The sequence below is a fragment of the Pholis gunnellus genome (assembly GCF_910591455.1).
Source record: "Pholis gunnellus genome assembly, chromosome: 5".
NCBI classification, from domain to species: domain Eukaryota; kingdom Metazoa; phylum Chordata; class Actinopteri; order Perciformes; family Pholidae; genus Pholis; species Pholis gunnellus.
This window is the reverse complement of record NC_136531.1, coordinates 15,512,898-15,524,295: the sequence shown is the minus strand read 5'-3', so window position 1 is coordinate 15,524,295 and position 11,398 is coordinate 15,512,898. Positions and strand designations below refer to the sequence as shown.

General features: G+C 43.2%; 2 protein-coding genes across 3 annotated transcripts; both read right to left on the bottom strand.

The window, feature by feature from the left end:
- Positions 1-784: 784 nt before the first annotated feature.
- cpz (carboxypeptidase Z) lies at positions 785-8,100 on the bottom strand. 2 transcript variants are annotated; one of them, XM_079158906.1, is made up of 13 exons: positions 7,870-8,100; positions 7,092-7,124; positions 6,511-6,562; positions 6,038-6,360; positions 5,721-5,933; positions 5,080-5,315; positions 3,605-3,766; positions 3,339-3,497; positions 3,082-3,217; positions 2,848-2,987; positions 2,445-2,544; positions 1,815-1,960; positions 785-1,582 (listed from the first exon to the last, which is right to left on the bottom strand). In XM_079158906.1, exons 1-13 carry the CDS (start codon positions 7,961-7,963, stop codon positions 1,379-1,381), a joined length of 1,998 nt encoding a protein of 665 aa, XP_079015032.1. In that variant the 5' UTR covers positions 7,964-8,100; the 3' UTR covers positions 785-1,378. The 2 variants fall into 2 exon arrangements, with proteins under 2 accessions (XP_079015032.1, XP_079015033.1); XM_079158907.1 differs by having other exon boundaries at positions 5,119-5,315.
- A 1,189-nt stretch (positions 8,101-9,289) lies between these two features.
- gpr78a (G protein-coupled receptor 78a) lies at positions 9,290-11,162 on the bottom strand (the record flags this gene model as incomplete). The annotated part of the gene is made up of 3 exons (XM_079159532.1): positions 10,408-11,162; positions 10,071-10,184; positions 9,290-9,530 (listed from the first exon to the last, which is right to left on the bottom strand). The coding sequence occupies exons 1-3, from the start codon at positions 11,079-11,081 to the stop codon at positions 9,290-9,292; spliced, it is 1,029 nt and encodes a 342-aa protein (XP_079015658.1). The 5' UTR covers positions 11,082-11,162.
- Positions 11,163-11,398: the final 236 nt, after the last annotated feature.

Here is an 11,398-nt window from a genome sequence, read left to right as displayed (position 1 = left end):
TTCTCGCACGAAAACTAAATTCAGTAACTTGGCCTCGTGCCCTCGCGTTAGAGAGGTCGGGTAATATGAGACGAACAGTAACATTACCTTCATTTAAACGTGTTGCCTGCAGAGCGTGTTAACAAAACAACTCGGTGTTTGTTCGCTAAAAAGAAACTGGTGTTAGTCACAACAATGCACACGCACCCGAAGGCGCAAGGACACAGCACGCAACTGGGCTCCGTAAATAGTCTTTTTCTATTTAAAAAAAAAAAGTGTTCTTCCGCAAACGTAAGAATGAAAACGAGGCTAGCAGGAGCAGCTTGACCCTCAAAGATAAGTGTCTTTTCTTGTGACTTTTGAGAACTTACAACTTCGATCTTTCACCTGAGACTTAAGTTCTGCAAAGACAAATTAACACATTAACGCAAATCATCCTGATGGCGTGTGTCCAAAAAAAAAGACTCAAAGCGTCTTTGAAGTAATTAATTAATTCATGAATGAGTAAAGAGTGGAAAAAGTCCGCTACCATATATTACTAATTAGATTAACGTTACTCATCAACGACTTTAAAGACGTTGGCACAGTCAGTATGTCATTACATGTTCTCTGGCGCCCTCTGGTGATCAAATGCTACAACGGCCTCTTAAATAGTTTCGAGCAGAAAACTCTAAAAAAATATATAATAATTTAATAATATTTAAAATAAATGGAAGAAGATATGCCACAACCATTCAATATTTATTATGTTATGCTTGTGAAGAACAAACAAAGCAAGAAGTTCTACTGTTCATAACTAGCACAGTATTGCTGCTAATCCAAGCTTAGATGTGCTCAAAATGTGGTGCGGTTTAAGCTCTAGAAAATGTTGACTGTTGCACTTGTGCCCTGTATAATGTACTAACTGTGGCTAAAACATAAGTGTTGGAATGTAATAATAAAAACTGCATGGAATTTGTACCCAACTCAATTTTTTTTTTAAATGTGCACAAGACACTTTTTGCAGCTGCCATCACATATGCAATTGTGTCACTATATTCAAATAAGTGCATAGAACTACAATTATTTTCGACTCTTCGAAAAGTTGCACAATTGAGGCATCCATAAATCCTTTATTTCCCAGTGGTTACATCTTTACTTAAACAAGTTAAATGCAGCTGCAAAGCAATATTGGCCAAAACTTGGCTTACAGGCCAGAATCAAATCTGTTGCCTAGTGGAAAAAAATGCAGATTCACATCCAGAAAGCACCGAAACCTATTTAGGTAGGCCTACTGCCGATTTTAGTGTCACAGCTCCTGCTACAGACTCCTCTGAAAGCACCAGCGGGATTGGATGTGGGACCGTCCATCACCAGTTTCGCAGTGGTATGCTGGGATCTTTATTGTCCTGTAATGTGTTTAGACACTTCGCAGCAGCCAGTGTGGAGGTGAGATGCCAGACTGGGAGAAGTAGTTCCACCACCATGGTTTTTCAAGCCGCTCTATCCCTCCCTCTCTTACGTCTGGCTCGCTGTAGCGCTCAAACTGGTTGTATGGGTCGAATCGCTCCCATGTGTCTACTGTGGGGAAGAGATGGTCGTCGATATCAGGCTTTATGGGAACCTGGATGCAAGGGGAGGGAAATGGTGGTGAGGATGGAGAGCAGGGATAATAGTAATCCAATTAGTATTGTATTTTGAACCTGTATATGTATTAGTTGTATTACTGCAGATGGAAATGAGCTAGTAACTAAATCTGGTCAAATAAATCTCAACTAAAACTAAGGAAGGAAATGTTAAAAAAAATATATTTGAATGGAAATGGTTGAACAAGATAATTAAGACAAAAATCCAACCTTCGCCAAGACAAAGTCGACACGTCCGGCCTTGTTCATGTTGTTAGGCAGATAAACCCTCTTACTGACCCTGGAGTAACCCTTGGCTGTGGCTGTCAGGATGTGAGTACCGGGATTCAGTAGCCGCCAGTAGTCTCCATCTTCAGCTACAGGGCAATACAGACAATATGTCAGAGAGGGGTCAAACGAATGAAAGAAGAGCACAGTAAAAAAGTGTGGGAAACAAACGGTGAAGTGTGCATACAATCAAGTCTCCGGGCACGCTAACGGCTCTGTGAGGCTGAACTTGGCCACAGCAGCGCTTAGCTGTGTGCTTAGCATGCGAACAAAATTAGCTAATTAGCACTAAACACAGTGTACAGCTGGGGCTGATGAGGGAAAGGTAATTAGTTTTGCAGGTATTTAGTCATAAACCAAAGTATTGGACGTGTTACAATGTAATGATTGGATTATGGTGCTAAAGCAAAAATTAAGAAATAACAAAAGTGTTTCGTGGCGATCTATCCAACAGTTGTTGAGATATTTCAAAAACTAAAACTGTTAAATATCGAAGGTGACCTTTTTTAATTATGCCTTACAGCCATCACCACTAACTTCCTGAAGGCTACAACAAACTAGGACTGTGTTTACCTGTGGTGACATCTTTTCTTATCCCTCTGACAGAGATAGTTGCACCTTTTATCCCATTTCCATCAACATCCTGAACGACTCCCTTTAACCCTCGATGGACCTGTGCAGGGACAGGGAGCACAATGGAAAGCCACATTATTTTCCTTGTACTTTTGTCCTGGGTCAAGTGCTTATGTGGCCTACATGCACTGTCTGTGTAGTCTTTATTCCTTTCTGTCCTTTCTGATCTTTAAAAACTGCTAGCTACGAGGGTTCTTCCAGCAAATTTGACTTGACAGTTGTGTCTCATTTCACACTTTGACTGTCAAATATTCATCCATCCACTATCAATTTAATTAAATGATGCACTGTAAAAATATGCACATTTGAATACAAGCTGGTCATCAGTTTAACAGACACTTACAGACTCCACAAAAGTGAGCAGAGCTTCCTTATTCCTCTTCCATTCTGGGTAAAGCTCGGCCTCTGATGGGAATTTGTCACAGCCGAGCTCCACAGTGATCTCCAGACAATTAGTGTGCAAATAGTTGAAGTCTGACATACCTGCAAGTGGAGACGTGAGGATAATGAGTACCTCACAAGCAATGAGAAAGGTTAAAAAAAAAAAATGATTATATGTTTGAAAAGTGTATCTCACCACCAGCAAAACTGTACCACAATGCCCCATTGGTGATGCCCCTAGTTCGGTAAAAGGAGGCTCCACACCTCTCAGTGTCATTGTTTGACATGGTGTCGTGGGCGTCTGCATAGGTACGAGCCAGCTGCTTGAGGACCTGAGGATGGTGTGTGTGTGTGTGTGTGTGTGGCGTGAGAGGAAATATGACAATCCAGCTGCACAACACTTTTTCTGCAACCATTAATCCATCAATTGAGACATCCATCCTCCCTACCTACCTGTTCGTCGGGAGTGGGTGAGAGCATCCTCTCCTCCTGCGGGTGTCTAGAGAAGTCGAAAGGATAGGAGACCACCAGATCGCCTCCGTGGAGGCTGGCGGACTGAACGAAGGGCAGTGACCTGATCCACTTCATCACTGCGTAGGTCTCTGGTGCCACCTACAGCCCAAAGGTAGGACTGAATTGTTTTGGGACCCAAGCAGAAATACTGTATCTAATGATAAAAGATCTCTATAGTTCGGATTAATAAAAACAATCCCCCTTACCTTGCCAAACCAGTAGGCGTCAGGGATTGCGATGTGGTCGATGCGGTAGTGCCTGCTGCGGCGGTTCCGGTAGAAAATTGAGGTGAGGTCTGGAAAATTGCGGTTGAGGTCAATACTCTGGGCATTGGTCCGTCCATTGGTCCAACCATTCAACAAGTGACCCTGAAACATTTAGGTTCAAACAACTAGGAGTATTAAAGGGTGTCGGAGAGCGTGACATTATTTAGGGTGATGATGTGTATAGACGTTAGTGGGAGCAGTGATTATATGAAGAAAATATTGAGCAAATGATATGAATATTAGTCAGAAGAACAGGAAGGAACCTGTTAGACTATCACCATTCATTTGTTGTTAACAAATAGACAAGACCATTTATCCGTCATGAGAAAAAGTAGCAAAGAAGCAAGAGGAAACCATTATTCATACATTTCAGAGATGAGCAGGACATGCATTTAATTCGTATCCATCCAAACTATGAAAGAGATGTTTTGGGATTATGCAAACTGTTGATCATATATATGAACATATATGATTATGTTGCCATATACAAACAGTTTGATGTATCAATTTACTCTTTAAATGAGTGTAATTGAAACATAACTTTAACACATGCAATGTACACAATATGAATACATTCAAAGTAGTTTGCTTTACATAATACATCCAAAATGTGATCATATTAATAAAGGTACAATATGCTGCACACTTTCAATGTTTCAACCCCGTGTATATTGTGAATCGTTAAGACCCATGCATGAAAAAATGTCTCTGTTAGAGTAAAGCTGTGCGTAGTATGTCTACCATCAAGATATCAGGCTAAGCAGTCACAATCATTATCAGCCCAAATGATTGTGACACACATTTGAGTCAGTATACATATGCCTACTATGTAAGCATGCAGAGCTCGTTAGAGACTCAGTGACACGGCCTGGTGAATAAATACACAACACTTTACCAAAAGGCTGTGTCAGTATTGCTATAATGAGTAGTACAAAGCTCAAGAGATGCCAATGTAGTCCCACTTTCTCATAATAAAGTGTTGAATTCTCTGGTTAGTGGAAAAGTGGGTGATTGGTGGAAGTCGGGAGGCTTGAGTACTCTACATCCAATCTTAATACCAAAATTAAGAAATTTACCAATTTTGTAGCCTAATCTTAACAATTAATCTTCATCAATCTTAGAGGAGAACAAAGTCTGTTCTTTATCCTTTAGAATCGATATTTTTAAATTGACAGCCTCTATGTTCAGAAAAAGAACAACCAACATTGTCGTAGTGCTGCTCAATGGTGTCCCATTTCACAAACGACGCTGTGAAAACCCTCTACATGAGCAAAGATTGAGCTCAGCAGAGTTCCTCATTCCTCCACCTCCACACTTCAAGCCGGATAGACTGAACAGACAATGAGACAGAGAGCGGATATAATGGCAGTTTGTCTTTGTCTTTTTTTTTTTCTTTTTCTGATCACAATATTTACTTCCTGGTTGTTGAGCTCCGGGTCACTGTTATCCTCTACCTCTGAGGCAGCCAGCTCATAGCCATCTGGATTCATGGAGGCCAGAATATGAATCCGGGTGGTGTTGATGATGGTCTGAATTCGTTGGTTCCCCAGAATGTACTCTGAACACAGGTACTGGGCCAGGTAGATCACCAGCTGGCGGCCCAGCACCTCGTTGCCATGCATGTTGGCTACCAGCTTGACCTCTGGCTCCACTACATTTCACAGACAGAAGCACATACAGAAACATCACGGTTAAAGCTGGATTCATTGATATGTCCACAGTGGGGCAGCAGAACGAGCTGTCAACACTCTAAAGCAGCCCAAACGCTCCACTATGTTTGCCAGCTAACCACTATCTTTGTCTGCTATTTGGTGTTGGGCAGGTAGTGTACAGCATTTATCAGAGCTTTTTCGCTGAATTGCTGCAACAGGAAACAAGATCGATGAGAGCCGTAAGATGGAATCAAAAAAGTTAAGTATCAGGCTGTAAAACCAAAACAATGAGCTGAACAATGTTAAAACCGCTACCAAGTTTATATTTGAACTCTTTTTATCGATTTGCATATATTGTATGAACGTTATCACACAATTAATTGACACTGCTCTTCCGTACTCACATAGTTCGTGCTGTCCTGGGTTGTTGCTGAACTCAATAACCAGCAGATCTCTGCCTTCTGTGCTGCGCCCAATACTATAGACATGAGCGATTTGGGAGCACTTGGCTGCCGTTCTCTTCAGCAAGCTGTACATCTGGGCATTGGTGGTGTATGTGAACTGGATGATGGTGCTGGGTTCTTCTGAAAGGCTGGACCTTTCTACCTCCTGTCTGGCTGGAGAAGGGATGCCAGGATTTGGAAAAGGAGAGAGGGATGCTTTGTTTGTTTCACAGGATGCAATTGGTCCAAACAGTACAACACAACAGCGTGACCTTTACCTTTCAGCCCTGCCAGTGGGTCAAAGCAGCCCTCCTCGTTGCTGGCAAAGAAACGATCACAATCTAGGAAGTAGGGCCAGGCCATTTCGATGGCTTCAAAGGCATGGGCGCAGTCCCTCCTCAATGTATCGCATGTGCTGCGGCAGGGTTTGATCATCTTGTCGTCCTGGCAGGGTGAGGCGAGAACCGAGCAGCCGAGGAGGCGTATCTCAGGGGAGCACTCCCCGTTGAGCAGGCCATGGATGACGCTCAGCAAGAGGTACTCTGCCCCCGACTCTGCGTCCAGGCGACTCCGGTGGCCAAGTATGTTGGGAAATATGGTTCTGGAGCGGCAGCATTTTAAAAACAAGGTGTTACACGTGGTGCCAACAATGAGCTCGTAAAGACATCAAAGGAATGGCAGCAATCGCTTAAAATGTATGTAAGGTTAGTTTTTAGCTGGCACAATTTGGCTCGCCCACATTAGTACCCACCTAGAGTACTCCATATCATTACAATAGCCCAGGTTCAGGTCTGTACAGGTAGCTGTGGGACAGAGAAGGCAAAGAAAGCTGGTAACTACATTTGTGAAAATGATGTGTGAGTAAAGCAAAGCTTTTCTTTTAATTGTTGTTGGTTTCAAAATAGCCCAAAATCGTTTTAGGGCTTGTGCTGAAAGATCTGTATCTGACACATCTTTAAGAGTAAAGAAACACAAAAGAAATTGCTAGACGCAGCAGGTGTTTCAAAATGGAACAATGCAATTTAGGAGTTTTGAAGTTCCATAACACAGGTTGAGCTCAAGTGCTGCAGCTGTGTTTGCTCCCTCTCAGAGAGGAGGCCTGTTGCATCTTGCAGTGGCACTTGGTATTTACACACGTTGGTTTTCCAGCCCTGAAGGTCGAGTCATGGCCTGGAAATTCATCTTAGGGCACATAGTCCAATTTCTAAGTGGCTGGACCCTGACATGTTATTCTACACATCTCTGATCACTTTCTGCACCTGCCACACAAAATCTGATCTTTAAATTAGATTTATCTTAAGGCCCTATATGTGAAATGAATTAGACACCTACGTTTATCTCCAAACACGTTGTTGCTGCATCTTCCTGTGAGGCAAGGCAAGGCAAGTTTATTTGTACAGCACATTTCAACAACAAGCTAATTCAAAGTGTTTCACATAAAATCATTAAAAGCATCAAAACATAAGATTTAAAAATAATTAAGAACATTCATTGAAACATTAAAAACAATCATTAAAACACCAAAAAGCAGTGTAAGAAATAAAATCCAGCAGTAAAATGCAGAAATGCAGGAAATTGATGAATATCCTTGAATATGGTCCAATTAAAGGCAGCAGCGAACAGAAACGTCTTCAATCTTGATTTAAAGGAGCTATGAGAGAACACAAAGCCAAACAACACACAGACGGAAGCATGGAAGTAGTGGGTCACAAATGAAACGCTAGGAGGCGACATCTTCAAAAGCAAGAGACAAGCCAAAGGAGGGCTTCTGCTGTATCACTGTCTAAGACGAGGCTGGTGGTTTAAACGACACTATTTAGGTCTACTACAGACTTTGACTGTGTGAGGAATGAAGTTGCGAACGACTGTAGGATATAGACTTGAAGAATTGTTCAGATGTAAATCATGGTGTTGTGAAGTTAGGGGGTTAGCATCTCATTTCTATCAGCTATTTTGTTATTGGTTATGAGCATCGGAAGTAGTCTTAAATCACCCATCTTCCTCATACAAACAGGCCTATAAGTTGTTTTTCCTACGCTCATCGTGCTTTGGCGTCGTATGGTAACATGTATCTCTATGAAACATTGGTTTTAAGCTGAAGTCACCTTACCTAAATGCTCGTCTCCCGGATGACAAGTCTGCTGCGGTTCGCACCAACAACTTCTCCACAAGGAAAGAAACAGCACCAAAAGTCCTAAATGCATGTTGGAGTGCAGCAACGGCGGTGTGTGATGTGGCAGTGTGTGTTTGAGGCTGCGACTTCTCCGTTCTCTGTTGCTGGATGATAATTACCAACACGAACAGCACGGAAACCTCCTTCCTTTGTCTGTGCGGAGGAGCATCCCTGACACGAGAAAAGTGCGGCGCGCCAGGATTACGGCTTACTGTGCGTTACGTGCGAGCTCCGATCATATTTCACTGGACAGAGCTGTGTGTGTGTGTGTGTGTGTGTGTGTGTGTGTGTGTGTGTGTGTGTGTGTGTGTGTGTGTGTGTGTGCGTGTGTTGGGGAGAGGGGGGGGGGGGCAGGAGGAAGAAACGTGGCTTGTGGGGGTGGGAGTTTGGAAAGTTCATGCCTGTTTGTTTGACATAATAAAGGTACTAAGCCTTTTCACCGATTTAATGCCAGAATAGATCACTGCTCCATAACTCTGTGAAACTGCGTTAAACCTCATGTACTTGCTGCTTTATCCTTGTAATTCTCATCTACCATTAGGACTATTAAAGGAATATATCAGTGGTTTCCCAAACTAGGGGTCAGGACCCACAGGGTCCAAAGGTAGATGTGAGGGGTCACCAGATGATTGAAAGGATAACAAAAATGCCAACACATGTCCTTAGGCTTTTGTTTAATTGTGTTGCTTCTTCTTTTGATGCCAGTCAGCCTTCAAATGACTCCCTCTCTCTTTGTTTGAATTGGTCACAGCTCATGTGAAGGGTTGCAAGCCTAAAAAGTTGCAAAGAACTGCAACAACACTATAATTTGAATTACCTTCAGCATCGTATTGTATTTAGTGGACTCGTGTGTCTGTGGCAGTGGACTTTATTCTTCGATCTGTGCAGTGATATAACATCCTCACACCTATTTTTACACTTTACATGTTATACAAGTCCCTTATTAACAAACACTTTAATATTAACTTCAACACAGTCATCAGAATGAACATTTCTTCCAAGTTCTTTCACCGAAACATGGAGACCACTTCCTGACTAATTTAGGGTTTCTTCAACCATACATTGGCATTGATGATAGTAATGAACATAGTGTTGGTTCCATGTGGTGTGTTCGTGGCAATGCCTAAGTATAGCAGGCAAACTGACAAGCCCTCTAGTAACAGGAGTCTGCAGAGGCTGAAGCAGCCTTTGGCACACATCAGAGGCCAGCGTGCTCTCATTGAGCATACATCCTGCATACATGTCCTTGAGCAAGGCACTGATTTCCTTCCATCTGGAGGGCTGCTGCTTTTCAGAGAGCCTGACTTCTGCAGGAGGGATGCAGGTGTTGAATCATTTAAATACTTGCACGTCAAGCTCAGGTGATTCTGGCAATGCTATCGTCTGTGGTGTCCAGCGTGCTGGTTGCGCCGTAGACAGACGGCATGTAGTGATTATTTCTTACAACCCGGCTGATGATACTAACTAGGACCTTCCTGTACTGCTGCCGCAGCAGACAGTAGACAAACGGGTCGCTGGAGGTTTTGGCATAGGACAGACATTTGGCGGTCATGCCCCAGTAGCGGGGGATGTGCACAGAGGGCAACAACTCAACCAACCTGCAGGAGGAAGACAAGGAAAAAAAGAAAATTCTGTTTAGTCTGGGAGTTTAAAAACATTTTTTTTATAACATCTCATGAATATTAGATAAAATGTCATAATTATGTGAACTTATTTCATAATTGTGACTTATGTTATCGTGTGAAAATAAAGCATTTGGGTTGAATCTGAGAGGTGTTGAGTGAACTGCACTTGAGGCTGTAGTAAGGCACTCCTTTATACTGTAAAATAACAAAGTATAAAAATACAGATTCAACAAAATGAATGTTAAATTTCACTCAGGTCAAATTGCAGGGCCCCAGAATGTAAATTAACTACTGGTGTTCTAGGATATTGTAGGCTAGTCTCTGTGGGTCAGATGTTTTACCACAGTGAAACTGTGAGGACGATCAATGTAAATTGTATCACACACAACGTTGGAATCAGGAAATATAGAATGTAGAATTTCTTTAAGCCATTTTTGTAAAAGCATCTTAAGACAGATGAGTCATGGAAGTTAACCAACCGACATAAAGCCTGTGAAAAAAAGACAGATATACCTTGTTATAACATAGGGTGAAAAGCAGAGGATGAAGGTGCCGATGAAGATGCAAATTTTGTTAGTGGCGCGCTGCCTCCTCTTCTTCTGCTCAGCTAGACACCTCTCCTTCACACTGACAGACAGACAGACATAGAGATTAATTCATGTCTGACATAACTGCTAACAATAAAAAAAAATAATTACAAAATGTGTTCTGTGCAGCATTCCAAAATAAGTCAAGTCCTCATTGAAACAAGTCACACAGGTAGAAACATCTCAGACTGTTGAGCTTTTAAAAATAAATTATTGAATTAATTAATTAAAGGGCTCCCTCAAAGTTGCATCTCGCACTTTACCTGAGGGGGATATCAACCAACAGGAGCAGAGCCTGAACTGTAATGACGTCTATCCTCTTGCAGTGGGACCTGGCCACTCTCAAAACCTTCAGGTAGGCGAAGCACAGGACGAGGAGGCAGAGTGCAAAGCTGCCGCAGTGGAACAGCGCCGTGAAGGTCGCATAGGCGGTCCGCTGCGACCTCTTCTCCGCGTCCAGGTGAACGGTGCACGAGGCGTAAGTGTGGCTGTAACCTCCCCAGTCCATGAGGAGCTGGGTCAGAGCGAAGGTGAGAGAGTGCATCCAGCAGTACGCCACGATCAGAAAAGCGTCCCTGTAGCGCATCTTGCTGGAGTAACTCAGGGGGAACACCACCGCGACCCACCTGTCCAGGCTCAGCGCGGCCATGCTCAACATCGCGTTAGCGGTGAGAAAAGTCTCAGCAAAACTGATAGCTTGGCATAACAGGTCCCCGAAGGGCTTTGCGCTCTCGGTCACTCCGACAAAGGTGGCTGGCATGTTGATGATGGTGAGGAGGATGTTGGAAAAGGAGAGGTTTAGGATGAAGATGCCTGGCACGTGAGATCTTAACTCTGCGCTCTGGGTGAAGCATAGCAGCACTGACAGGTTTGTCAACAACGAGACAACGGCTATCACCACAATGGACACTTCCAGTAGGAACTCCGGTATGCTCATCTCTCGAGGCTCGGCGTTAGCAGCAGTCGTGGTGGTCAGGATTCCGCGGGGAGTCCGCCATGCTCTCTGCTCGTGCCCCCCACCGGCTGGTCACTATCCAGACGCACGTGCCAGAAGCGCGCTTGTGAGCACCAGAACCGCGGAGAGAGCTGTCCAGTGCTGAAATGTACCCAAACACTCCCTGACGTTAGTTAGTCAGTGACACGAGGTATACTTTTACATATAGTATATGTTGCTTTGGATGTCAAGTGATTAAATTAGTGTCGACGATCTTTTAATTGCTCCAGTAATTACTCTCCCGTCCTTTAGTCAAATGC

What these genes read in the sequence shown, in the direction of transcription:
- cpz (XM_079158906.1), bottom strand. Translation starts at nt 7,963, where the DNA reads ATGCATTTAGGACTTTTGGTGCTGTTTCTTTCCTTGTGGAGAAGTTGT. An exon ending in CAACGTGTTTGGAGATAAAC is followed by an intron (nt 6,563 to 7,091) that starts GTAGGTGTCTAA and finishes TCTGTCCCACAG; the next exon opens with CTACCTGTACAGACCTGAAC. An exon ending in CCCACTGGCAGGGCTGAAAG is followed by an intron (nt 5,934 to 6,037) that starts GTAAAGGTCACG and finishes TCCCTTCTCCAG; the next exon opens with CCAGACAGGAGGTAGAAAGG.